We start from the raw sequence: 26,374 nt of genomic DNA on the forward strand, positions 1-26,374 counted from the left end.
AAAAGCATTAAAATTCAAATTTAGCGAAACGTTCACAGTCCATTTGGTTTTCCTGGGCGCTTGGCAATTCAGCCGTACAAATAACACGTATCCGACGCGTTGGCCCAACGCATTAATTTCAATTTGGCGTCGGGGAGAGGATTGTTCGACACGGGTGTCCTGTCCCGACCTAAAAATACACTTCTGGCAATGGCCTTGCCCACAAATATGAATAATATGAAAGATGGGAGAGAGCGGCATATTTACACGAAAGAAATGCATAAAATTGGGCACTGGGGCGGCATTAAAGAGCCGGACAAATGCCAGAAATGCGTGCCCGAATGATATTTAATATCTATGTCCGACTCCAGGATGGCCACCGACTGAAGAAAGTCGGCGCCACGCCGAGTAAAATTATGCATACCACAATGGGGCAGGGGTAAAAAAGGGGGATAGGACCATTAGGGCACATTTATATGGATGGTGATGTGTGTGTGTGGCGGGTCTAATGTCTGCGTGTTTGCCCTGTTAAAATGCCTTTTAAACAGGCGCGCAAAGCATTTCCTAAGCTCTGCAATTTGCGTCGCCTCACCACCGGAAATGATAAATTGACATTTGTTGAGGCTTTCCGCCCGCACACTGACTGGCATATCCGGTGTTCACCATCCACCATCCGCCATTTCTATTACCATTGCCATTCCCATCCAGCTTTTCGGTTCAGGTCGGGTCGTTATTATTGTCATTGTTCTGTTTTTATTGAAGCATTTCCGCACTGAATGTTGATGCTCCCTCTGGAATTGCCGTCACATTCCTTCGCCACATTACGTTCCGCGAAAGGATTTCGCTTATTTCTAAATTCCTTTGGGAATCATACCTTATGTGTATCCTCTACTTTTCTTATTTGAGCTTACTGTTTTGTTTCTCCAGCGATTTCAATTTTAAGAAAATTACTAGATATTCCAAGAATTTGCTTACTCCGACTGTGGGGACTGGCTTATGAATTTCTCATGCAGCAATTGATATGACCGCATTATTTATGATGCTTATCGGTGGAGCTTGACACATCCGCCTTCTTTTGTCCTGCCTTTTGTCACTTGACGCAAATGTATGCGCATATAATTTGTATTTGTGCTGATACACATTTCAGGGATATCAGTGCTTTTGAATAATACAAATAGCAAAGGAGAGTCAGCCTGTTTGCTGTGAATAATTGGCAACGATTATTTGTTATCGTTTTGTCAATTGAACTGTGCTATATGGCCTGGAATAAAATGTTTAAAGCCTTATTTATGGTGCTCTCGATTTGCTTCAGTGCCTCTATGACTCATCAATTTTGTTAACAGATATTATCCTGATAATGTCTTATTTATTCGAGTGATTTCCCAATTCCCAATTAGGGCAAGGCCTCCGAAAATAGGCTGATATTCCTTATTTATACAGCTTTTCAAGACAACCCCTAAAAATATCCAAAATTAAGGCACGCAAAGCACAATGTTGAGTCCAACAAATTGGAAAATATTTCTGTGACTGCTCCACTTTTCGGGCAGTTGTGTGTGTCCCAATCAAGAGCATACATACACCACATAAAGGCTAATTGCACAAAGCCAATGCCAGACATTCCCTACTAGCCGCATTCTAACCGAAAACCGAACTAAAGTGGTAAAATGGCCCCGAGCAGCCAAACAGGCGACTAATGAAGTGCCATCCATTGTTATCCTCAAACACGATAATGGATATTACGTACATACATATATATGACCATCTGTATAATAGCAAATTTAATTAAAAATTGTGCACTTGGTAGTTAACAAGCTGGCTTCGATGCCTGGCTGGTTGGGTTCAATGTTGAGTGGCCGGGCAACGTTACGTATACGTCATATTTGAACGATATTGGCAGCTGAGCTGTTGCTTCCGCTTACCAAACAACAACAGCGATAACAACAGGGCGCGGAAAATAAGTCAAAGCATTGGGCCACTTTCACGTTATTTCCCCGCCAAGTTTCCCTGACAAACAAAGCGGAAATTGATTGTATTACCAGCAACGGCAACGGGAACGGCCAGATACGTTTGGGGGCACCAAAGCATAAAGTAGCAATCGAGCATACAACCCCATGTTACATGTTTTCGACGCCAGCGACAATAAACGTGGCGCCGATATACCCTATCAGCTTAGGTTCCACGTAGGCTCCAGTGGGATGGGCTCCATAAGTTGGGCATACTTTTGCACGCTTGAATATTCACAAATTGATGAAAAATTCGATTGGCAACAAAGGTTGTAATCCCTTATTGAGCTTGATGAGCTGATAAAAAGAAGGCACATAATCCATGATTTGAGTTTGGCTTGAAGGCTAAGGGGATGTTTATTTAAATGCAGATTATTATTTTTTAGAATGTCTATATATGAAAAGTACGGCATAAGCGATTAAGCTTATTAAGCATATTAAGGAAAATAATCTACTTTATTAGTGGTTGAAAGTGGATAAAGCTTAGTAATATTCAAAGAGTATCCCCAAGTCTATACACATGCATTATTCTGGAGCCTTTGGCTTAGCATAGCGTACTCTATGCAATTAAGTTGATTATGTTTTTGTTGCTCAGCAAATTCGGCAATAATTGTGGCCCCCAAAAGGGGACTGAAGTTTTTTGCGCTCTTTTTTTTGGGGCTGATTAAAAGTTTAGGGAAACATGTTGGGGCAGGCAGCCGTCTGTGCGATGTCTAACTTGGAGTAGACTTTACTTAGTGCTGTCACTGCCCAAGTGTGTGTGTGTGTTTCGAGCCTGTGTCTGTGTGTGTGTGCATGATTGGGTGTACTTGTGTTGGTGCCTTGTCATTGCCAGCCTGGCTCATAATGCTTTTATGCTTTTGGCCGCCGGCATGCACAGGCAAATGAAAACTGCTGGAGCCGAGCTAATTCCGTAATGAATTTCCCAAGTCTGGCCACAAGCAAAACTTGTGCCTATGTGCACGAGTATATAATTTATAAGCACATAATCGATATTGTTTCGAAATTTATTGGCTGCCACGTCGGGGTAATCGCTTTTGGTTTGCCGACAAACTTTTCGGTACTCGAGTTCTAAATAAATGGAAAAGTTTGAGTGACCGAAAAAGCAAGACCCATTTCAGGCCTAATCCAATTTGGTAAAAACTGAAAAGGGAAAGACTATATTAACTAGTTCCCATTCTTCACGACAGTTAAATATAATACAATTACAAAATATATTTGCACGCATTGAAAACTTTCAGCACAATGAGCGTGGCTATCAAGTTAGCATAGCCACTTCGCAGGTATTCAAACTTTTATTGCGTACTCAGGAACGCACTTACCCCAAGCTGAACTTTTGCAACTCCACTCGGCAATTCTTTTATGCCATAACTTCACAGCGAAATGCTTTTTCCCATAAGATACACTTCTACAAAGGCATTCGTAGACACAAAGTATCTTGACTTCAAGAGCTCTTATTTCATTTCGGTAGTTTTCTTACTCTTTTGTCCCAGACGCAGTCGAAATAAAACGAAACTTTTCGATATAACCAGCGACTCGCAGTTTATGGCTATTTATATGATTAAAAAGTTGAGTGTGCAGGAAATTAGCTGAAAATTTATGATATTACCGGGCGTTGATAAGTGGGGTGGAGCTCGGGCAAAAGGCAGTTGTGGAAAATTGTGACAAAGGGCAATTCTAATGCGAATGGACGTCAAGCTGGCGAGGGCTGATGCGTGTTTGGTTGAAATTGACTTGTATAAACAAATATCACGTATACGCAACGTTTTCATTTGATACATTTGTGATTGCGTGTGTCATGTCAATGTGGATGTGAATGTGCAACTGTTCTCGACTTTCACTTTGCTTCAATACACATTTAATTCACCCACTTCATTAGCTTATTCGCTGTCTCTCTCTTTCTGATTGCATAACTTTACATTAATAGACATAAACAAAAATATTTTTCCATATTATTGATGGCAATTTTAATGGTTTTTCTTCTGTATTTATTCTTAAACACACACAAATCTTGATAAATGATTCGAAAAACTTGTAATAACCAAAACCGATGAAGAACCGGAGGTGGAGATACTGATACCACATCACCATCATCACCATGGCAGCAAAAAATTCCATCGAAATCCCTTGAAAAATTTGGATCTCGATTTTAAATTCGATGTCAATTCGTTTTAGCCAACAGCAAATAACTCGACTGGTGTGTGATTATCCAAAGATATCTTGCCTTTGTTGTTAATTCAGTGACAGCAAACGGAGCTCTAGCCAATAATTCTTTTAGCTAGAAATTATTCTAAGTGTGTCGCTGTTGTTGTTGTTAATGTTTATGCAATTGTTGGTGTTCCTAGTTGATACTAATAAAGAACGTTAAACTCTTCATCAAAGTAGCCATGATATATTCAGACTTTTCTTAAATGCACGCACTTAAACCGTTTTCTTAGAATATCGAACTCTACTAACAATTTATTTAGTCCGTAATTGGCATGTTTTCACTCTAAAGAATTTTTAACAAATACTTTTTTCAAATTTCTAATAAATATTTTAAGCTGGCAACACTTTTTCTAACCGAAAAGCTTTTATAAAAGCTTTTGCTCCTTTCCATAACTTTCCATAACTAACAAAGCTTGAAAAAGTTTATATGTCTATCTATAAAGTCCCTTTATTAGTGAGTTAATCGTTACTTGTGATTTCTTTGAGTGTGTTTCGTTATACTGTTGACCTCGACTGATTTCAATTTATTTTATTGTACTTTCAGGTAACTATTGGCATTTAATACTTTACCAAAAACAGCAACACATTCACAACGCAAACAGGTATTTAACATTTTAAAATTTGATTTAGTTTGGCCTTGGGAAAATAGGGGGAAATTGTTGGTAAAGCTCCTGAAAGCTGGCGAAGCTTTGTGAACTTCACTCAATGGGCCTCGATTAATTTCCCACTCAGACCTACTTTCGGCTCGTTTCCCGGAACGTTTCAGTCCAGACCAGTTAACAGTGGCCCAAAGGCAACATCGGCAGCCGATGTCGGCCACCCGAACGGTTAACAGGGCCACAAGAATCACGTTTTTAACCAAACCCACTGGCCAAACGAGGCCAGTTTCACAAATCAAGCGGAGCGTTCGGTTCGATAGGTTGCCCCAAAGAGAGAAAGTCCAAGCGGAAGTCCTTTGAGCCCAGCAAAAGGGAAAGTGCGCGCGAATTTAAATATTAATAGAATAAAGCAAACTATCGGTTTGTACGTGTTTTGTGCTGAGCCTTTCTGCAGAAGAGCCAAGGTAACTTCAAAGCAACTTTCACATACATTTTTGAATTTAAAATCAAATAAAGCATTTGAAATGCTGCATTTGTGTGTTTTTAGCTTTACGACTTTCAGGTGTCCTGAACGTAGGCTAAAAATCTGAAGCATTCCGATAGTAAAATAAATATTCCTCGGCATCCAGTTGGGTAACACATCTCAGCTGCGGATTCCTGGTGACGCACACCAGTCCTCCGTGCCCATGAATAAATAAAACTTTTGTGTGTTGCGTCCCCTGCCCCTTCGAAGCCTCCTCACAGGGCTGAGTCCTTTGGCTCCTTCGCTGGTCCCCTATTTTTAACATAAAAATAACATAAAATCTGCCTGGGCTTTGCAATTTTTCCCTCTTGCGCTGTGTGTAGTTTGTTTTGAAGTGTCATCATCGGAGGTCGGATGAGTGGGGACTGAGGCCGAGTAACGACTTAGTTGGATATTGATTTGGTATTTTTATCTTTATCACAGCCATTTGCATCTAATCAGCTTAGAATTGACGCCCAAACTTGGCATATTTGATTTTATTATTATGTACACCATGGTAATTATAGGTCTTCTCGATGTCCTGAGTGAAATACTTATTCAGATTTCCTGTTGTGCACATTCTGTGACCCAATTCAATTTGTCATTTCTTTTTTGTGTGGTCTTAATGATTGAGTGTTGATGCTCTAGGGTGGATGTTCTTTTTGGACTTTTCAGTCCTTTTTTATCAGCTGAGCCGCGCTCTTTTAGCCAAGCGCCCAATTTAATTAAGTGGCCTTAAAAAAGGCGCCAGAAGGGATCAGGATGGGGATTAAAATAGCTTCACAGGAAGTCCTAAGAGCCTTTATAGTATCTTTTGAAGGATGGCCGAAAAATCATTGATCCGAGATGTAAAACATAATTAGTGCCAAAGAGGTAAAATACCTTTATAATATAGACGAGTGGTACTTGTTTTTAAAAATAAGAAAATTGTATTTGAATTGTATTTAAATAATTAATTTTCAAATTACTTCAAGCTTCTATTAAATGATGAAAAGAAAATCTGTACGATTTCTCGAAAGAAGTATAGATTTTAATGTTTGCTTAATGGTGATGAACTATTTAAATATAAGAGACAGGTATTGAAGAAAACTTTAGAATATTCTTTGACTTCCCGAAACAATTCCAATTAAATATTTTGCGACAAAATTGAAATTCCGAAATGGCAACTTCCTTTTAGCGGAAACTGAGACAAAGTTATCCCAAATACTTGCGCCCGACCACCGTTTTCGGGATCATCTGCTCCCGTGCATCAGCTGGCCAAACTTTGATGGAATTTCATTAATGCCTCACTTTGCTCACTCACTCACACCCCAGCGAGAATTTGCCACAATGTGCCACAAAGCAAAAATTAAATATTCCACCTAAGCCCCGTGGCAGCCAGGACACAAAACTGTTCGGTGTGTTAAAGTTCGTCACACCCGCAGCTGAATGGTATATGGTGTTTGGTGTATGTTATATGGTGTATGGTGTATGGTATATGGGCTCTATATCCCGACGGAGTGCAAACAAACATGCCACATGCAATATGAGCCGCCGTGCAAGGCAAAACAAAGCGGAACTCAGGACTCTGCGGATGACACATGACCTACAACGTTTTGTTATTTCGGCTCGGCACTTTTCACTTTTTATTGTTCGGTTGGTGAAATATTTTTATGACTTGCTTTACGTGAGCTTGGGGTCCTTGTCAAGGATATAGGGCTAATGTCGTGCTGCCTTCTTGGCCAATCAATCATTGGCAAGACCCGCTAAGCGCATAATATGAAGAGAATAAACAAAACGAGAGGAGTTATGCAAATGCAGGCACGATAGAGTTTTTGCAACCGAAATGAAATTAAGCAAATGTGATGGATGACAGCGCAGGAAACGGAAATAGCGTGTAAAAAATGTGTTCGCTCATTGGAACTGTAACAAATGGTTATTAAAAGTTATTCGCATGAGTTATACATTTTTGCGGAACATTTAAATAATTGAGTGAATTTTTCGTAACAACGCAAAAATGATATACTTTAAAACCAGATAATCATTTTATGGTTCTAAACAAACACCAACTCTGCTTACTCTTGACTTCTTTCGGGTTAATTGACAGGAATACTTTTTTATTACGAAAATTAATGACTTTTCTCAAGCTTCAGTGGAACCGCCATAACTTATCTTCAATGTCTGAATCTGCTGAAGTGTGTACTTCAAGAAATCGTATCTCACCACATGACTGCTCAATATTTTCTCAATGACAATACCGAAAATATATTTCCACAAAATCCCCTGTCACAGTTTTGTTGGCCCTGGAGCCCTACACAACTTTAATTTGTAATAATCCGCAGGCCTTGAGGCAGAACACAAAGCCAGCCTGAATCCGAAGCATTTTAAACCATTTCGCATACAGGACATCCCCTCATGGACACACACTGACACACACACAAGCTTACATATTTGCACTGTATACAGAGTTATCAATTTCACAAAAGAAATCATTCAGTCGCATAACAACAAAACAGAGAGGAAAATGGGCGACATGAGTGTCCTGGCAGCATTTCATATTGTCTGCTGTACTCTCCGACCGCCCTTCTGTTTATACAGATGTCAAGTGACGTATCACCGCCCCCTTTTGCATACGGATACGGATACAGATACAGATACTGCCATAAGTATACTGCTCCACCCATTTACTCCTAACAAATTGGATACGTGTTTGCTCGTCTGTTGACACTGACTTTGACTTTTGCGCTGCGCATTCAGTTTGCCATAATTCAATTTCATATGTATTCTGACAACGCCAGAGGGCATTTTGTGGCGCACCTTTGTCGTTTTACCACTGGTTTACTCTGTGGCCACACACTCTTATTTTCAAATCAATGGCCTGCAAACACACGCAACTCTGTCACGTCAAATTATAATGCTAAACTAGTCCCTACACTCGGCCACCTTGTTCATTCCCACATTATGACTGAGCCACATAATTAATGCCATTGACAAACAGTTAACAGTCCTGGCCAACTGGGCCGCTCACAGCCCTCCAGTGTTTGCTCGTCAATCAGCGCGTTAAATTGTCGCACTACCAGCTGAGCTGGTATAAGTTGCTCATACGCCGTGTGTTCAGCCAAAGTTTTCGGGCCATTCCGCTACAAGAAGCCGGGCTGGCTGCTTGTGTTGACTTTGCATCTTTGATGGTTAGTTGGGCATTCCTGCCGAGCCCCAGGGCCTTGCATTGCATAAATTTGGCTTTCACTTCGGTTTAAGCACAAGTTTCTGGGTAGTTCACCCGGTTAGCTGATGAAGTGTTTAATAAGAGTTAGGCTAAAGTTAGTTAGATCTGTAATGTGGCTAATAGTCAAAGTTTTCTGTTATCAAATCGAAAGTTTATAAGGAAGGAAAATCCAAGAATAGAAGGATTTGTTTGAAATGAAAGGTAAACTGGAAATTTTGCTGTCATTCTAAGAAATAATTTTACATTCCAACTTCATGTTGTAATATTTTCTTTGAATTTCGTATGCTATATATACGCATATATAGGATTGAATTTATTTTCATTTGTCCACTGCCCACACAGTGACCTCGTAAGCTCATATCTATTTCAATCCCTATCGTCCAATGTACCGAAGATCCGTCACTCTGGCTGCCAGTTGAAATGGTGGCGCTATTAATAAACCCACGAAGGCCTCCAGTTGGCCAGGACATTTGGCCTGCAATTTAGTAGAGCACTTTTCACGGCACGCATCGCCAGCTGGAGCAGCAGAGTTGGCCATTTGTCTAACGCTGCGACACCGTATTCAATTAAATATTGAAAGACGTGGCTAATAAATTACCCAAACGCAAACGCCAACCCGGACACAATAGTCGAAGAAGGGCCAGTGGAAGTCCAGAGCCGATTCGGTGAAGGTGAATTATTCAGGGCATGCTCATAAATATAGCCCACATTAGGGCCAAATCGTTATAGATCTACAAATTGCCTAAATATTTAATAGCAGTGGGTCCGTCCGATTGCGGCACGGCCACTTTTAATGGATGGCAGTCATCGGGATTGAGTAGCTGAAAAGATTTATACGCCCCGTTGACAAGGCACACGCACGTGTTTCGTTTCTGATTGGAAAGGGGTTTGCCGTGTTGGCCATAAAGGAAATAACTTTTTTTTGTGTTTGGCCACATCATAATTCATTTGTTTCGGCCCCCAACAATGAGGCCCGAAAATGTAATTTCCTAAATCAGGACCGCCGAGCCCATTGTCTGGCAAATTCAAATCGTGTTCTCCACCGCCGAGTCCTGATTCGCAGTCAATAAAATCAAATTTATTTCAGTTAGGGATTTTCGGTCATTAAATGGAATTTGTATGCCGTGAATTTTCGTGTTCTGAGCCCCACCGTGCTCCATTAATTCACTACGGCCAGGAAATTGAAAGCAATGAAGGCATCTCAATGCTTGAGTTGTATCTCTTTGGGCATCGGTGATTTTGTGCGGGTTTTAAAATGTTTAACTTGACAGGCGAATCAACCTTTATCTACTCGCTTAAGTCGACACATGGTAAGTCGGTGCCATCAATAATTCCAAGGCTATTTTGGATGGCTTTAAACCCGTTTCGTGGGAGTAGTTGATAAATCTTTTCCTTGGCCAGATAATCCCACCGAACGCCCTTCATGCACCCACAGCACTTTCATATTTTTGCCAAGACATCCTGTCGATACTTTTGACTTCTTGCCTCAGCAACATTGACTGGCGGCGACAAACAGCTATACTATATAGATTGGATGGGCTAAAGTTCAAAGTATGCAAAGTCAGTGGAAAAGCAGCAAAGTCGCCACAGTAACCAACTGGCAGCAACCTCGTTATGGGCAAACAAGAAGCCATACCCATCCTGGTTTCCCGGACAAACTGAGATCCGATGACTCCACAGAAGCTGTCCTCGGGGCATTGCATTGGCTGGTATTTAATACAGTTAGTTGGAGCCCCAGGAGCAGTCCGTCAGTGGCTCGGCACACGCTCCTCCTGTTCGATCCACGTCCGTCAGACATCCAGTCGAGCATGCATTTCCTTCCTCTTCTGCGCTGCAGCGCAGAATTTCCATTCCAATGCACTCTGATTGAAAGTCTTACGTGCTGTGTGGGTCCTTTCGTTGGTTTTGGTGTGGGTAAGGGCATTGCTATCGCTGCTAGTACTAGTATCGGCAATGGTGTTGGTATTGGCATTGGTATTGGTATTGGTGTGTGCCGCCTGAAGGACCTCCACGCCCCAAGTGCCACTCGACTGTGTCGTATTTTTTGCAATTTTAATGTGCAATGACGTAGATGCAAGAGCTGATAAGGTCGAAACGCCCCATTTTCGATAAGGCGGCAACTCAAATAAAATTTACAGACACAAGAGGAAAGCAAATGTGAAGAGCTGAGTCGACCAAGCAAATACCTCACAGTTAATGAGGTATTAAAGAGTCTTAAGGTCATTCATTTATTACTTTATTCAAAACCACGAATCAAATTGATTAAATGATTTATTACCCAAAAATAACTACAAATTATATTATTCAATACAACTCTGCATATAAGGCAGAAATAGTTTCTAACAATGCAACAAGGTATCTTTGCAACCCGCAAAATCAAAGTAATTGCATTGAGATAGCGCTAAAAAAAAAGGAGGTAGCACGTTTAGCCATTAGCGGTACAATAAGCAGCGATTGGGGCACTCCAGGTTCCGTCGGTGGAATGCAATGCAATGGTGGCAAATGCCCTCCAATCGTCGAGTGCATTAAGTGTGTCATTCTGCGATGCGAAGGCCGTGCCTTTGTCCCCCGGAGAAACCCTTTGTTGCACGTGCGGCGCTGACAATGCAACTGTCCACAAAACCCCTTCAGATGGGACAATGCGAGACAAAACGCTTTTCGCTTTCCATCGCTTTTGGCCTTTGTTAATCGGTTTTCCCGAGAGCTTTTGGCCCGCTTGCCCGTCATCGAATACGAGTTCGAGTATCTAATTAAAACGAGCGCTCTACTTGGACGCTATCAAATGTATCTCGCTCGCTTTTAAGAAGACTTCAAGGCTGTTTGGGACTTGGGCGCGGATACCGTGTTTGGGTTTGGGTTGTGGGAATTTCGAGAAATTGCTTTCTCTTTAATTGGATTGGGGTCGCGGCTCGTGTTTATCCAGGACGAAGGACCTGGGGCCGTGGCGCCGTGGGGCCAAGGTCCTGCAAATACGAGAATTTACCACCTTCGCTCCGATTTCTTCTCGCATTTATTTGCTTTACGGCATGTTTGTGCTCATAACTGTAAATCCGTTTTTATTATCCGCTTTTAAATTGCGAGATAGCTGCCGGGCAAAATGCTGCCGAGTCCTTTTTGCGCATACTTTTCGATGTTGTTACTTCCCTTGCCGTCTGCAAATTGTTGGCGGCTACAAATTTAAGGCTCACTATTTGCCTTTTCTGCATACTCGTATAAGCTGGAAAATTCAGCCAACCAGAGGAGATGGAAATCGCTCCATCAAACCCACTCCACATCATAGCTATTCGGAGTATTCCTTTTGTTGTTCTACTTTGCCATGTTTGACTTTTGCAACACGAACTATTGGGGCGAAGCCAAAATAGCCAACATTCCTTGTAAATATGAAATATGCGCTGGTGGAGGAAAATCGTACTGAATAGCTAACTAGGAAGCTTGATTCACTACTCATGCTTTCAATTGGATGAAATTTTAATATTGTTTTCTTATGTTATATGTTTATTTTTCGTACCTAACATTATACGTACCTATTATATTTCACAATTTCCAGAATATGTTTTATACGATACTCCGTTAAGTGATATTCCTAATGAGATGATATATGATATTGCGAGGTTCATTCTGTGATTCTAGGAACTCTTTAATTTCACGCTCTATAAAGCGGAATCCAATCGCTCATTAAAATTAATCCCTCCGCCCAATCATCGTAGCCTCCAGTCGGTTTTGAGCCCTTATTCGTGCAAATCGTCTACTTGGTTTAAGCTGTTCGCATTTACAATTAAACCACCGCCGAAGGCTGTGTGTTCTCATTACAAACCAGAATCGCCTGTGGGACATCAAAAATAAAAATATTGTTGTTGGGTAAACAGTCGACTTTGCAAAGTTTCCTACCTGGCAAAATCTGGCGGGGAATCTGGGAACGAAAGCCAGAGAGATGCCTGGCTCAACTGCTCGGAGCTTTAATTGATTTTAATATTTAATTGCGACCACATTGAAATGCAAATATGCTAAGAGACTTTCGGCATAAAATCAATTTGGCAAACTGCATAATGGAGGGAAGGAGTGAACTGCACTCGGGTAAATATCAAATAAGCTGGTTGGTCTTTCGACATGAGAAAATTGACGTCTTCATGCAGCGCTGGAGAATCTAACTATTTTTGAGCATTGCATAACAGCCTTAAAAAGGATAATTGCTGCCATCGCAGCCATTAAAATGAATCTAGTGACAGCACAGACGTGTTTTGCCCACTTGATTTTCCTCGAATTTCATTCTCTCGCCCTGCAAAACAACTCGACTGTCACTTTGCAAACATTTCTGAGTGACAAACAATTTGATAAGCTCCTTTTCCGCTGAGCTGCTTTGCCTCTGTTGACTTTTCCCCACAAACGAATACATATAAATACGAATACCAGTTCCAGTTGCCTCGAAATTGCCACTCAAAAGCTGAAAAATTTAAGGCTTGCCATTTTAGGGCTCATATTTGCTGGACATTTGAAAAATCGCATTCTTGTTTGCTAATCCACTACAGAAAGTCACTGGGACTGGGATTGTGTTGAAATCTGCTGGCTGTTGTTTGTAACAAGCTTTGTGTAAAATTAGTTCCACCAGATTATAACATTTTTCTGGCATTACACTGGGGGAATTTCTAATGATCACGTTTGTGGGATATCTTTAGAAATTCACTCGAAGTTTCGAGAAACAAGAAAGGTTAGGATTAAAACCCTTATTCTACATAATATTCCAAGAAAAAGTCAGGACTTTTCTCTCTGTGTAGTTGTCTTGTTGCCTGGTTATAGCGTTCTCTAGATCATCGTTATGGCTTGCCACTTTATGTCCGCCCAGCGAGTTGTTACTTGGCGTTGTCTATTGATGAACTTGTTGTTCTTTCATTTCCTCGACTCCAACTGGCTCAGAAACACCACAAATTGGCACTCGAGACCAGGCGTCTCCGTTTCATTTTCACTCAGTGTTTACATTTGCATGTTTGCATTGGACTTCCCACCCAGCGACTACACTAAACTTACATATATCGGGGGTTTGCATACATACATCCAAGGGATTGGGAGACCTTCACTTTTATTATGACTCTTTTGGGGCAGCCACCAGTTAATTTGATTCTTCAGTCCACCCGCCTGTCTAATTGAGTGGTAGAGCATTCTTTAGGTTTGGCGGGGTAAATGGACAAGATATGTTTGGGCCACTTGGATAACGCCTCCTTGGGGTCTGGTTCTCAAAAAGAGAGACACACACACATGACAAGCTACTTAATTTGGCTCAGCTTGTTTTATGTCATTTATTTTGCGACACTGACAGTGGAATTAGCTCAATTTAGATGGGAAGGCAGCTGGATGGCATTGAGAATTATGAGTATATCCGTGTTCATGTAGAAAAAACAGTTTTGGCCCTCGACATGACCCAATAAATTCAATGGGCTCAATTTTGTTAATTAAAATTGTGCAAGGGTACGGAATCTATAGAGTTCTATATTGACCCTAATGCATTTATTTGTGCACATAATTATTAAATTGTTTAGTTTATGTAATTTTTATGCAGATTACTATTCTAATAGTTCAGTTCACCATGACACAAACTTTTTCCGACACTTTTCAGCAGACAGATGAAAACGAATATTTGACTTCAGTGCTTAACGTTTCGTAATTTATTTTGCTCATTTACTGACAGTGCTGTTAATTTTAACTGACATTTAAATGCGCACATATACAAAATAAACTTTTGCATAAGCATAACAATAACCATTTCGCTTGAGAACAAACAATAGGTGACAGGCAAAAACAAACGGGCAAAAGTTTAAGTATAAATTACCACAATAAATGTAACAAAAACCAAAAAACAACAGCAATAATGTGAACCACTTTGAACAACAAAAACAGCAATAACAAACAAACAATGGCAGTCAATACTTCACGCGTTTGAGCCAAACAAAAAAAGGAAACGAAAAGAAAAGCGAGGAAAAGCCATCAGCGAAATAATAATGAAAATGAAAACGTGACCAAGGCAGGCAGGAAAAGTAAAAGATTTCTACGTAAGCATGACATTTGTTAAGTTTTTAATGGTCGCCTTTACGGCGCACAATATATAAGGTGAAAATTAATTTTTCGCATGTCAGCTGGTAATTAAGTTCCCACTTTCTGAAAAACAGGAAACATCGCTTGCAACTCAGGAAAATCGAAGCTAAACTAAAAATCAATTGTTGGCAAGCCTTATAACCCCTAGTCATGAAAAAATAGCAATAATTCTAAACGGAATAGTATCATTATATGTTTTTAGCACGTTTTAAAGTCCGTTAATTCGATATTGTTCAACTGAATTTAACTGGATTAGTTTAAATTTTCCATTTCAAACTACAACAAATATTTCCTTTCAAAAAGGGGGGATTGCTTAAGAATATTCTAGTTGAAAAAACCCCATTTGCACAGTATATATATGTATAGATAAGAAATTAAAATTGTATCTAATCGGGATAAGATTACATTTGAAATCCTGTCTGTATCCGCTTTGAACAAATGCCCAAGCACTCTTAAATCCTACTTCCATATTCGTTCAATTCATGATTAAAACGCAACTCAGTGACCCCGCATCAAAGGCCTCGAAATGATTGGACCTCTGACCAGGAGAACCGGCAGCAAATTGCCATTTGGCATGCTAGCCAAGGCAGTTACCGTTAGCTCAACATGAACTTTGGCCTTAAAAGTAGCCAAAGGACCACAGGACGATCCCTGTGCAGTTGCACTTGGGTAGCACCGTGTGGCAGCCAGGAGCTTGTTGCTCCTCTTCACTGCCGTTCGCGTCATCGACGTAATAAGTTTCAATTTCAATTGTGCTGCACAAAAGGAGGGCGATTCGAGGACCGGATGACTGGAGATAGAAAGGGGATCCATTCGTTTGGCCCATGCAAGTGAATTCTTTATTAATAAATGTAACTTTTGAAGGTCCCTGGAGTTCTGGCGTTGGCCACATAGTTTTGCCCAAAAACTCTTTCTGTATCTGAAACTGGGGGAGGGTTTTAAAAAAAGGGGCAAATGGAACTGGTGGCGGAACGGAATTTTTTTTTGCCATAGTTTTCCGGCAACTTTTTGTGCTGCGTTGGCGCGCTTCGGCTGTTTTAATTTTGTTGGCAAAAGTTGCTGGCGAATTTTGAGTAGCATTTTAATAATAAATATTGCACACGATGGCAACTTTTCGCAGAGTCAAGTAAAGAGGGAAGCACGCGTGGAGTATTCAGAGTGTTTTCGCAAATACACCGGAAATATGGTAATGGAGGGTTGAGCGAAAAAGAAACATAAAATGTAAACACAGCTCAACACATCCGGCAAACTTGCAGACCAAAACTTCAGACTTAGTCCGCCTTCTAGGAAATAGTTACTTCTTAAATGAAAAGCTGTTATTTTAAATTGTTGCCCAATTAAATATACAATATTTCCACCACCATGTTCAAATCAAACTCATCAAGTGCTGACAAACTTAAAGGAAAAGTTTAGACATTCGTAAATTGAATTTGAAACTTTTCTTCAACCATGGCAGCTAACTGTATTTCCAATTAGTGGTTTTCCACAGCGATGCAGATTTTCCGACTGTGAAAATATTTTATCAAACTTAACAGTACGACCAGCGAGTAGCAAAATAAAATATATTCCGGCACGAAAGCAAATTGTCTTGAAAGTAGAACGTGACTGGATTAAGCCATATTGTCGAATGCCCAATTGGGAGTAAAGCTCAATGGTGTCATCAGCTGCTTTGCCTTCATAATTTTCTGGACGTTGCGTTCCTGCATATCAAACAGCCTCTTTCCGGGCCTACGGAGCGTATACGTAACTTTAACGAATTTCTATTTTAAACTGGTGATGATGGCCAAGTAAAACTATACAAAATAATTGCATGGAAATTCACTTATGTATACATGCATAAATATATATAAATCAATTAAAGGCAGTCAATCAAAATTGAGTTTGATAGATGAACGTTAAATTTCAAATATGAAGTAATAAATTATAAATAATAATAATAAATGGTTAGATTTTTCATTTAAATTGGTTTTTATCGCATCGCATGCACATGAATGATTTCCCAGCCCTACGCTTTGCAGTCCCTTTTCATACATATGAATTGTAGAAATTGTGGTTTGCCTGAGTTTAATTATGCAAAGCCTGTTTATTATGGCCAATCTGATTGTGAGTGCGAGCAGTCAGTGTTGGTAAGTCACATTTAACTCAGATAAGAGCCAGCAATTTATGGCACATTTTGACCGTCGGGTTCTGTACATAATTTCCTAGAGCTAAGCCCAGCAATTAGGTGGGCCCAGTTAAGCAAATTGCGCAACATAAACTCCCCTTGCTTGTGGTTTCCACAGAGAGTTCAACTGGGAAAAGTTATATTATTGGGAAAGGAAGACTACAAAGTATCAATCGATAAACCACAACTGTTTCGGATTGACATAGTGTGGGTTCTCTCCCACAGCGCTGTATTACAATTTATCAGAAATGTTGCCATTCCCTATTTGTGGTTGCCAGCACGTGCGACAAACATTTCCATTTCGTGAGCCCCGCAGCAAGAACAAATTCTTCTGATAAAAGTTGGCGTTTTACAAAAACCGTAATCAGGCAAGGTCACGGATTGTAAAGAGTCGGGCGATATTTGCCACGCACACTGGAAATACTATTAAAATGGTAGAAATTAGAGCGCAAACAAACGAACATGGCAACCATTCACAAACAGTCACGGAAATAAATAATACAAATCAACAACATTATTTATGACTGCACAAAACGTTGAGTGTCTGCTGGATATCAGTTGAATTACAGCAGGCGAAACCAGATGCCATAAATAAATAATTTTACTTGTGCGCTATTAATTTGCCACCAAAATATGACATATATGCATTAAACCAGCCACAAATAGATCATATCAGGCCATCCATTCAGGCTAGGAAGTGTGTTGGAATGGTAAGTTGGTAAGTGGAGCGATGGACCTAAGTGACTAGATAAGTGAATGTCAGTGGGAAAAAGTTTGCCAAGCTGTATATGAACATTTAATGGAGATTGTCAAGCTTAAATAGCTGTCAGGGGTGGCACGAAACATCTGCCAGTCAGGTTAACGAGTCATGTGGGGTCAAGGAAACCCCAAAAAACAAAATCTGAAAATTGCTCACAAAGGAGTTTAGCTTGGGTTAAAAGACCCATGTTAATATGTATAATATACTGATAAGTTTCCGTAAAGTTCTGAAGTTTTCTTTTATCAAATCCCTGATTTAAACAGCTATTATGAGAAATCTAAAACTATGGGCGCCACATTTACTGATAAGATTTGTGTTGGGCTTTTAACGAAAACAAATCTATCTTATTCTCAGAAACTTAGTCTAGAGTATCTAAGGGTAAGTACAAGTAAAAACAATCTTCACTAAATCCAGATTCTCTCGAGAGCGGCTCACATTTCGTTTCATTGTCCACTCAAATTACAGTTTACTTTGTCAGTCCAGTAAGCAATCCGGAAATCCTTATAAATTAAATTGTCCTTCCTAAATGGAGAGAAATCTAAGAAGCAGATCGCAGTTTGCTGTTATGGCTTCGCTGTTTGCTGTCTTTCTTATTTATTTAAGTTCTGGCTCGACTGAGCCCGCTGTTTATGTTGCTAAGGCCAAGAAGCAGCTGGGCCAAGTTTTTCCTGCTGCTCTTCTGCCTCTGGTCTCGTGCATAACTCATTCGTTTTAATATTCCCCAGGCATTGTTCACCCTCCGGTTAGAATTTTATTATTTTCGCTTTTTTTATTTGCGAAAGAAACTGGGCCACCTGAGTGTACGTTTTAATGCCAAGCGAAATTCAAATAAAATTGCAGCAACCGCCTGACAACCAACAATTTAATTAAAATAATAAATTATACGTAATTTGCTGCAGGCTATGCAATGCAGAAAGTATTTCATGGAAAATTTCAAGTAAATTATAGAACGTGCACCACGGTGATTTGGATTAAACAAAGCAGGCTTAAAACTATTTAAGTAATTGCTTTCGATATGAAAACAACTCCATTCCACGGAGCTGAATGCTGGAATTGCATTAATTAGGAAGGAAAACATTTTTCAAATTCCCAGCAGCACAAACGACAATTGTCAGAAAGGAAAAGCAGAAGAAAGGAAAATGAGCAGGAATAAGAGCCAGGAGCTAATGAATTTTAATTGCGTAAATAACTCACTTGGTCATTGTGGCACAGTCGGAACTGGAACTCAATTCCTGCGAAGGAGCTCAGAATGGAGCAGAAAAGGAAAAACCGTCGAGCTTGACAAATTTAATCATATTTTTCCTGCCGGAAGCGGAAATGATTCCGGGTTATGACCTGGCAAATGGCGAATTATGAATGAATTAAGTGGGAAGATGGCCTTACACGTGCGGCACAACGTCCTCTGTTCCTGGCACCATATTGGGAGTACGTTGTGGGTAATTGGGTGCGTGTTGAGTTTAGTGTCAGGCACTTTATACACACGTGCATACCTGGAAGGTACAGGTGTGAATGCTCCGTGTGGTTATTCAATTTTTGTTGCCACTGGGACCTTTCTGGCATATTTCGCCTGGCTTTAATTTTTTTGTATCTGCAGCTGTCAGGTTTAATGAGCCACATGCAAAATTTATTTAATAACCTCGCCTGGCATAATTCACTGCATTTTATAGTCGCACTAAAGCTGAGGCCATTAGGCACCGGCATCAGATGAGCTGCATAAATTTCCATTTTCTCGCTGTTAGTTTCTAATTATAATTTATTGATGCTTTGTGCTCATTTTAAGCTTCGGTAAAACTAACCTATAAAAATAAAACACACAAATTCCAATTAAATATGAAATGAAAACTTCTGCAAAATGCGACCAAAAACAAAGCCATGTTTGACTCTTGCATTTTTAATTTATTGAGCACATATTTCTTTGTGCACTTAAATATTTCAAACACAACTTGTGGGCCTTTAAATTGTTTATGTTACGTAGTGTCCACTGGAAAGTTTATAGCCCCTGGAATTGTACGCAAATGGAGCAGATGGCAGTTTAATAAATCCAATTCGGCGTGAAAGTAGCATAGTCAGGCGTGGAAAATAAATAAAATATTTTACGGTTTGGTGGGAATTTATTAAAAAAACGTTCGTTCAATAATATATACGATACTTTTACGAGCAAAAAGGCCCCAGGAAGCGAATAAATATGTTTTCATTTAATGCGAATTCGATAAAATGGAAACCATGGCAAAGCGGAATAATCCTTAAAGCGCAACTAGAACTCAATGCCATTTTGGGCCGCATCTTGATGCGGGATATTCGATGATTTAATAGTAGGGCCAGCAGAGTGGGCAGCTATTAAAAGCACAGCACTCGCCACTTGACAGCTCAACCTTGCCACACCCTACCGTTAGCACTTATCGTCCTCCTACTACCTAGCACCTCCCAGCGCCCACCCACTCGCCACCGGAGGAGCAACCTTGTGCCAAGCACAAACAACTACTTTTTAGAAAGCGTTCCTCCTTCGGCATTGCTTTGCCTTATTGATAGTGTTTGCCCGAAATACCGAACCGAAAGCCTTACGTGTCAATTTATTATAACTTATTCAAGGCCGACAGAGTTTGCTTTTTTTCTTCTTCGGTATCTGCGTGAAAAATGCCATAAAAAATGAATGCTGACCCAGGCAACCAACACGAGCGGAGCAGCATGAGTGGGCCACAAAATGGGGAAAACAGAAACATGCCCACTATAGTTCTGTTTATTGCACATGGCCCTCTTCCTTACCGTTTTCCAGCAAAACTTGCGCTTCTAGTTTATTAGCACAGCGGAATTTGCCCTTCGCCATCGTCCTTTCTCTCCCCGTTCTCCCTTTTGAGGCAAACTCCTCTGGCAGGGGGCCAAAAACGAAAAATTGCAGGAACTCGCTCAGCTCGATTCAAAATCGATTGAGTGGCTCAGGGGGCGGCTATTTGGCCAGGGGGAACGACCAGGAGGCGGCCCCCTTTTGAAGTTAATTGTTTGAAAGCTGCAACCGAAGTTTAAGAACTGTCGATGATGTGCCAAAGCAAAAGTTTGTCCGTCATTGAAGCTCGCAACACATGATAGCCAGGTCATAAAACTCATTTCCTTCGAAGTCGAGAGACATGAGTTGGGCGTAAAGTATTTCAAACGGAATCTATCAATAAGGAAGTCACACAAATGGGCAATGGCTTAAAAGTTGATCATTAACACGTTCCTTCAGAAACAGATACCTTTTTATTTCAGTTATGGTTAACTAAATTTGAGGTAATGAGTGATTTATTGTAACAATTTAAATTGGTTTGACCATTGAACTCCTATTAATCTCTCTTGTTCGTGTCTCCACTTTTAATTGCAGCAAAAGCCGCAACAAAAATCCAAGCCGTCTTTCGAGGCCACAAAGTGAGAGAAACCATGAAAAAATCGGAAACCAAAACTGCGACCAACAACGGCAGTGCCGCCGGAGCAGCTCCATCGGCAGCAGCCGCCGAGGCAGCCGCATCCGCAGAGCCAACCAAAGCCGAGCTAGAGGCTGAATTCGATCCCAACGACAAGGGTAAGTGGGTGTTCCACGTTCCAGGTTACAGGACAAAAATCCGCTCAAAGGGAGCTCAAGGGCGGCAGCTTGGGCCGCAGATTTAATCAAAGGTCTGAAACTGTAACCGAAGTACGCGCACTGGCATAAAAAAGTTGTACCTAGCAGGAAAACCCATTAAAGACAGTTATTTATATATTATTCATATATATTAATACTTAAATAATTTTTGAGAAGATTAGAAGATGCATATGAAAAATAATATAATTCCATAATCTTAGAGTGCAATATTCCTCTGAGTGTCGCAAAGGTGTTGCAACTTGCAAGATGAGAAGGAGAAACTTTCTTGAGAATCGCTTTTGGAGCTACCGAGCCGCTCCAGCAGCTGATCCCTTCGAGCATTGTGGAGTCCCTTGCACACATTGTCGTCGAATCAGCGGGCTTACACAACTTCGACTTTAAGTTGGGTATACAAGCTAAAATTACAGTTGGTCCCCCGCCTGCCAACCGGAATACCAACAAACTTTCCGTGTTACGCAATATACGAGTATTTTCGGCAAAAATATTTGTCACTTGGTAGCGCGACAAAAGGGAAAGTTTGCACCTCCCCTGCCAGTGAATGTTTTCCGAAAGTTTACGCATGGGATTGGATCTGGCGAAGTCAGCCATTGGTTATTTAATCGCTGCACACCCGCTGATCCGCCAGCCACATAAATAATGAAAATCTTGAAGACGGCTTAACCCTATTAGGTCGTTCCAGGCGTTGACAGTTTTCAGCTATAATTTGCCCAGGGCACAATGAGTCGAGGGCACACAGCTAGTGGAGAAGGAAGCCGGCCCGGCTCATTAAAAAGTCAGAGGCTGTCATCGGGGCGTATACGCAACCGCATTAGGAACTCTCGGCTCCTCAGCCAGACAACAATTCAGTTTCCATTGCAAGAGCTCACGTGTGGGCTTAATTATAGTGCCTGGTGGGTCTCGAAAGGCGTATCCTTCTTATGCGACATACATACCATTCATACGTACATTTGTGCGACGGCTAATTAGACTCGCCTGAGAACTCAAAGGACGTGGAGAGCCTGCTCCTTTGTGACCAAGCACATACTCAATTAGAGGCGCTGAATGGAACGGGCATGTATGGCTGGCGGGTGCATAGTTAATTTAAAAACTTTGACCGAATAAGTCATAATCAGCACTGTCTCATAAATCTCAAATGATTCCATTAGTCATAGTTGTAGTCCAAAGATGCACAAAGATGTCTAGACTTTCAGAATTACTTGACTCCATTAACTGTGTCTATAAATAAATACTAGCGATACTACTAGCGATTTACTAGCGAAAGTCGTATTATTAGTTTTAATAAGTTCCATATGATTCAAGCCAAAGGTTATAAGCAAATATGCATTAAATTTACAAAAGGGCCAATAGGTTTTCTGATCGCCTTTGTTCTGCTTTACTAGATCCACTTCATGGCCTTATCCCATATTTAGCCAGCCTAGCAGACACGCCTCGCTTATCCGAAGTGAGCCAGTTAGAAGTTCCAGTTAATCATTATTCACAGTTATCGCTAGCAGGCGGCCAACAACGACAAGCTAATGGTGTTGGCCTAGTTGTAAACTCGCCGTTGGCATACTGCGAAATTGTTAAACAATAAAAACAACGACCACAAAGAACTTTTGTTCAGTGAGGGTCTGAAAAAAAATTGCGGCAAACACATATGCATGACCAGGCGAATGCAATTTCTGAGCCCAAAACTGCGATTTAGTCCATTTGGTATGCAAATGCGATGGCTAACACACACATGCACACACGCACACAAAAGGACACTCGGCATGTGCACGAAAATCGAAAGCCATTTAAGGATATTTTCTTGTACGTGTGTGCATTTCGCATTTGCGGCTTCGCCTCGGTTTTTGACTTACAACCCATGCCTTTGTGCAGAAAGTGCATAGACAACCAGGAGCCATTTGTGGATATAGCTAGCTACATACAACTCACCTACCTATTTGGCCCAAAGCCTGGCTGACCAATTTGTTTGTGTCTGCGTCCTGGTTTGGCCCCAATTCTGTGTTTGCATAAACGCGCTCCCCTAATTACTGCTCATGGCCACACGCCCACAGCATTCTGGCCCCCAAAAACACTGGGCTAAAATGCGAGCGAAAAGGCTATGGTAATTGAACTGCATCCGGATGCTTGTCTGCGTTAATTGCTGGCGGATTCCATTCGATTATGATGAATTGTGGACGAACATTAGGCTCGGTTTGCCCAATTTGTGGGATATTCGATACATGTATCCTGTTGTTTGACGAAACTTAATTGGAAGGGAAAAGGCCAATTGCGGTTTACAGAAAACCAAACACATTATGGTGTGCTTTACTGACTTTTTAATTGAATGCCTTACATATTTATCCTTGCGGAGTGTAACTCCGTCAAAATCTTGTGAGGAATATCGCGTAATGTGTCATCTTTAAGGACCTGTTCGTGATGTTGCTGCTAGTTGTCCCTCCCAGCAGCAACATCAACTACATCAGCAACTGCGATAAAACAGCGGCGCAGCGCGTTCTCCTAATTGGATTTTCGGTTTTAAGCAAGCTTGTAATTCCATTTACACCGCCGGGAGACCCACAAAAAACCAACAATGTCAGGCCAAGCCATTTAAGTATAATGTTAAGTGCTCCGCCTGTTGTCGGGCTAACAAAAAGGCGGATCCGAAAAAACATGCAACAAATTACAAAAAAAAGAAACAGAAGGAAAAAAAACGAGAGTAGAACGACAACATTGACATGAAACACGCAATAAGCAGCAGGCCAGCTGAAAACAATGTTTCAGCCGCTGAATTTGCGTTTTTTTGCTTGCCCCAAAGAAAGCCCCAAACACATAATATATATCTAAATATATGTGTATACAGATAGATATACATTCAGGTGGCCCGCAAAACAGGCTAAAATAGACAAGAAAATGTAGGAAGTCGCTTGGTGGCCGCCTGCATGTATGGAATTTACTGGGTGACAGGTGGAGGTCAGGTATTTATTTAGCCACTGCTAAACGCTTAGCTTGTAGCTACGTCGGTTGGGCCTCTTAAATATTTCAACAATTCTAGCACCTATTTGGGCAACCTTCTTTTTGGACACGACCTTTATCCAACATGTTTATAGAGTCTCCCGTAAAATTCACTTGCTTAATATTTAATTGCTTGCTCAAATGCGATTTGCTTTGCTGGTTTCGCACTGGTCTTTATGTTGAACAATTAATGGGGCAGGAATTTAAGTGTAGACAAATTAATAAATGAATATTTCACGAGCTCAAACTTGTGCCACGCAAATTTCAATCCCTTAAATAGATCCTTAATCCAGTTAATTATGGGCAGGATTGACTTAAATTCTGGCAAAGTTTTAATGAGTTTAACAGCAAGGTATCTCCATACTGTTTAATAATCCGTAATCGGCTTATGTGCGCAGGATTAATATTAATTAAAGTTTTGTTTGAATTTCCTGGCAGGAACCCCATCTGCGAATATCGCTCTAGATGTTTTGCACAATTTGCAGAAAACGTGGTAATGTAAGCAGATGGGGCGAAACCAATAAGTATTCCTCAACGGTTGACTGTTTGTCCTTCCACAAGATTTATTTGCTCCAATAACAGCCCCATGGAAATGAGCAAGGACCCAAAAGAGAGATGTCGAGCAGTGCGGTGGACAAGCCACAAGACTTTGTTTTGTCGGAAATTGAAAAATGGGCTTAGTCCTTAAGGCTGTGTGCTGGGTGGCCAGCAAGAAGCAAAAGTAGATGGCCCAAAAATGGAATGACAAATCTTGGCAACCGCAAAAGCCCCACACTCCACTCTTGCGTACGAAAAACGTTTGGCTTAAAAATTCCATTTAGCGGCTTATTATCATGCTTCATTTCTCACAATTTGTCCTTATTTGAAAGTGCCCACAAAAGTTGGGAACGTCCTGGAATCTACGGGCCAGGTGAACTGTGCGTTTGGCATGTGAGACATGTCGGCCGGCCATTTTGCATGATTTAAATCAAAATGGACTCGCAGACAGATGTTGCATAACGATGTCCTGTAGCGCAGTGCAGGCCGTCTGGGTTGGGTAATTAAAATGTATATTTATGACAGCGACTTAACGTCGTAATTATGATTGCCTTCCGACAATGACAAACGCAGCCATCAGCACACTTTCTGCTAGAGAGTTTTCTGAGACTTCATTTATGTTGAATGTTCTTTCATTTTTCTTACTTCCTGCTAGGAACTAGTAAAATTAAATCTTGTGTGCATCGAAATATATGAGACTTTAGATGTCAAACACTACAAATCTCCTTAATTCATAATAGAGATGAAACACACATAACTCGATCCCTAGTACTCACTGAGGTATCGCTCATTTCAGCAATTCAACTCAATAAAATTTCGTAGTATTCAGTGTCTGTGCCCTTGGCTTTTGATTTTTATCCTGCAAGTTATATCTATAGAAAAAGGAGAGTGTGCAAACTAACGATGCCTGGACAATACAGCAAATACAAGTGCACTCGATTGATAATGACGGCGCTCCGGTCGTATCTGAGCATACTGTACCTATGGGGCATTTTGCAATTGGCTGCCATCACTCCGATTCCCTGTGAGATCTGGGACACATCATTCTGGTTCGCAAAAAGGTCCTATAAAGTTGCCTACAAGTCGTTTTTTACTAATGATCTGACGATGTCGTTGTGTGTTTGCATTATGATCCTCGGTGTGCTGATCAATCTGTACCAATGCTGTCGCTGCAGACTACTTGGAGCCCGAATTTGGAAAGCAGGAGTGGCTCCACTGCCCATGTATAAACCCATTTTGATCTTGACGATACCCTATATCTCAGTCTTCGTCCTTACCTGGCTAATCACCACCAATGCCACGTATCGGGGCATCATCTTTGTGGCTAAGAGTGAAGTGGCTGACAAAAGCGGCAGGGCGATCTGTCTATTGGTCATCGGTCTGCTAATGAAGCTCCTTGTTTTGGCCAATTTCTACTCGGTTTGCATACGCATCTGGGCGTACTTGAATATCTTGAATATTGGCTCAAATGAGTATCTTGAAAACAACTACAATTTTGGCGATCACCTCAATTTGTTCTTTTGCGTTTGATAAGTTGTGTATATTTTTAGCGAACAATAAAAATCCCATTTCTCATGCTTAACTGAAGCGATATTCTTACAAATATATTTGATTGGTTTGCAGAGTGTTTTCGATTCGGTGTTTTCCCAAACGAGAACACCTTGTTGGTCTACCTCTTGCTCATTATGTGCGTGTCTGGGTCTGTTTTTGTTTATTATTTCTGACACAATTACTAAGCACA

At 40.9% G+C, this 26,374-nt stretch overlaps 2 protein-coding genes across 5 annotated transcripts in view; both read left to right on the forward strand.

Annotated features, from left to right (window-relative positions):
- LOC6734584 overlaps positions 1–26,374 on the forward strand; it is a 35,052-nt gene that overhangs the window by 4,400 nt on the left and 4,278 nt on the right. The window contains exons 2-4 of one of the 4 annotated variants that reach the window (XR_006541520.1): positions 4,039–4,179; positions 4,735–4,792; positions 20,860–20,917. Coding sequence is in view for 3 of the 4 variants with exons in the window: in XM_039292699.2 (XP_039148633.1) it covers positions 4,735–4,792; positions 20,860–21,037 (236 nt within the window). In the remaining variant the exon portion in view is untranslated. Of the gene's footprint in view, positions 1–4,038; positions 4,180–4,734; positions 4,793–20,859; positions 21,058–26,374 lie in introns of those variants that run through there. The other 3 variants (XM_039292700.2, XM_039292699.2, XM_039292698.2) reach the window with 3 other exon arrangements.
- LOC27208685 lies at positions 25,354–26,241 on the forward strand. The gene has a single exon (XM_016184248.3). It carries the CDS (start codon positions 25,537–25,539, stop codon positions 26,161–26,163), a length of 627 nt encoding a protein of 208 aa, XP_016027708.1. The 5' UTR covers positions 25,354–25,536; the 3' UTR covers positions 26,164–26,241.

The sequence above is a fragment of the Drosophila simulans genome, chromosome 2R (assembly GCF_016746395.2).
Source record: "Drosophila simulans strain w501 chromosome 2R, Prin_Dsim_3.1, whole genome shotgun sequence".
NCBI classification, from domain to species: domain Eukaryota; kingdom Metazoa; phylum Arthropoda; class Insecta; order Diptera; family Drosophilidae; genus Drosophila; species Drosophila simulans.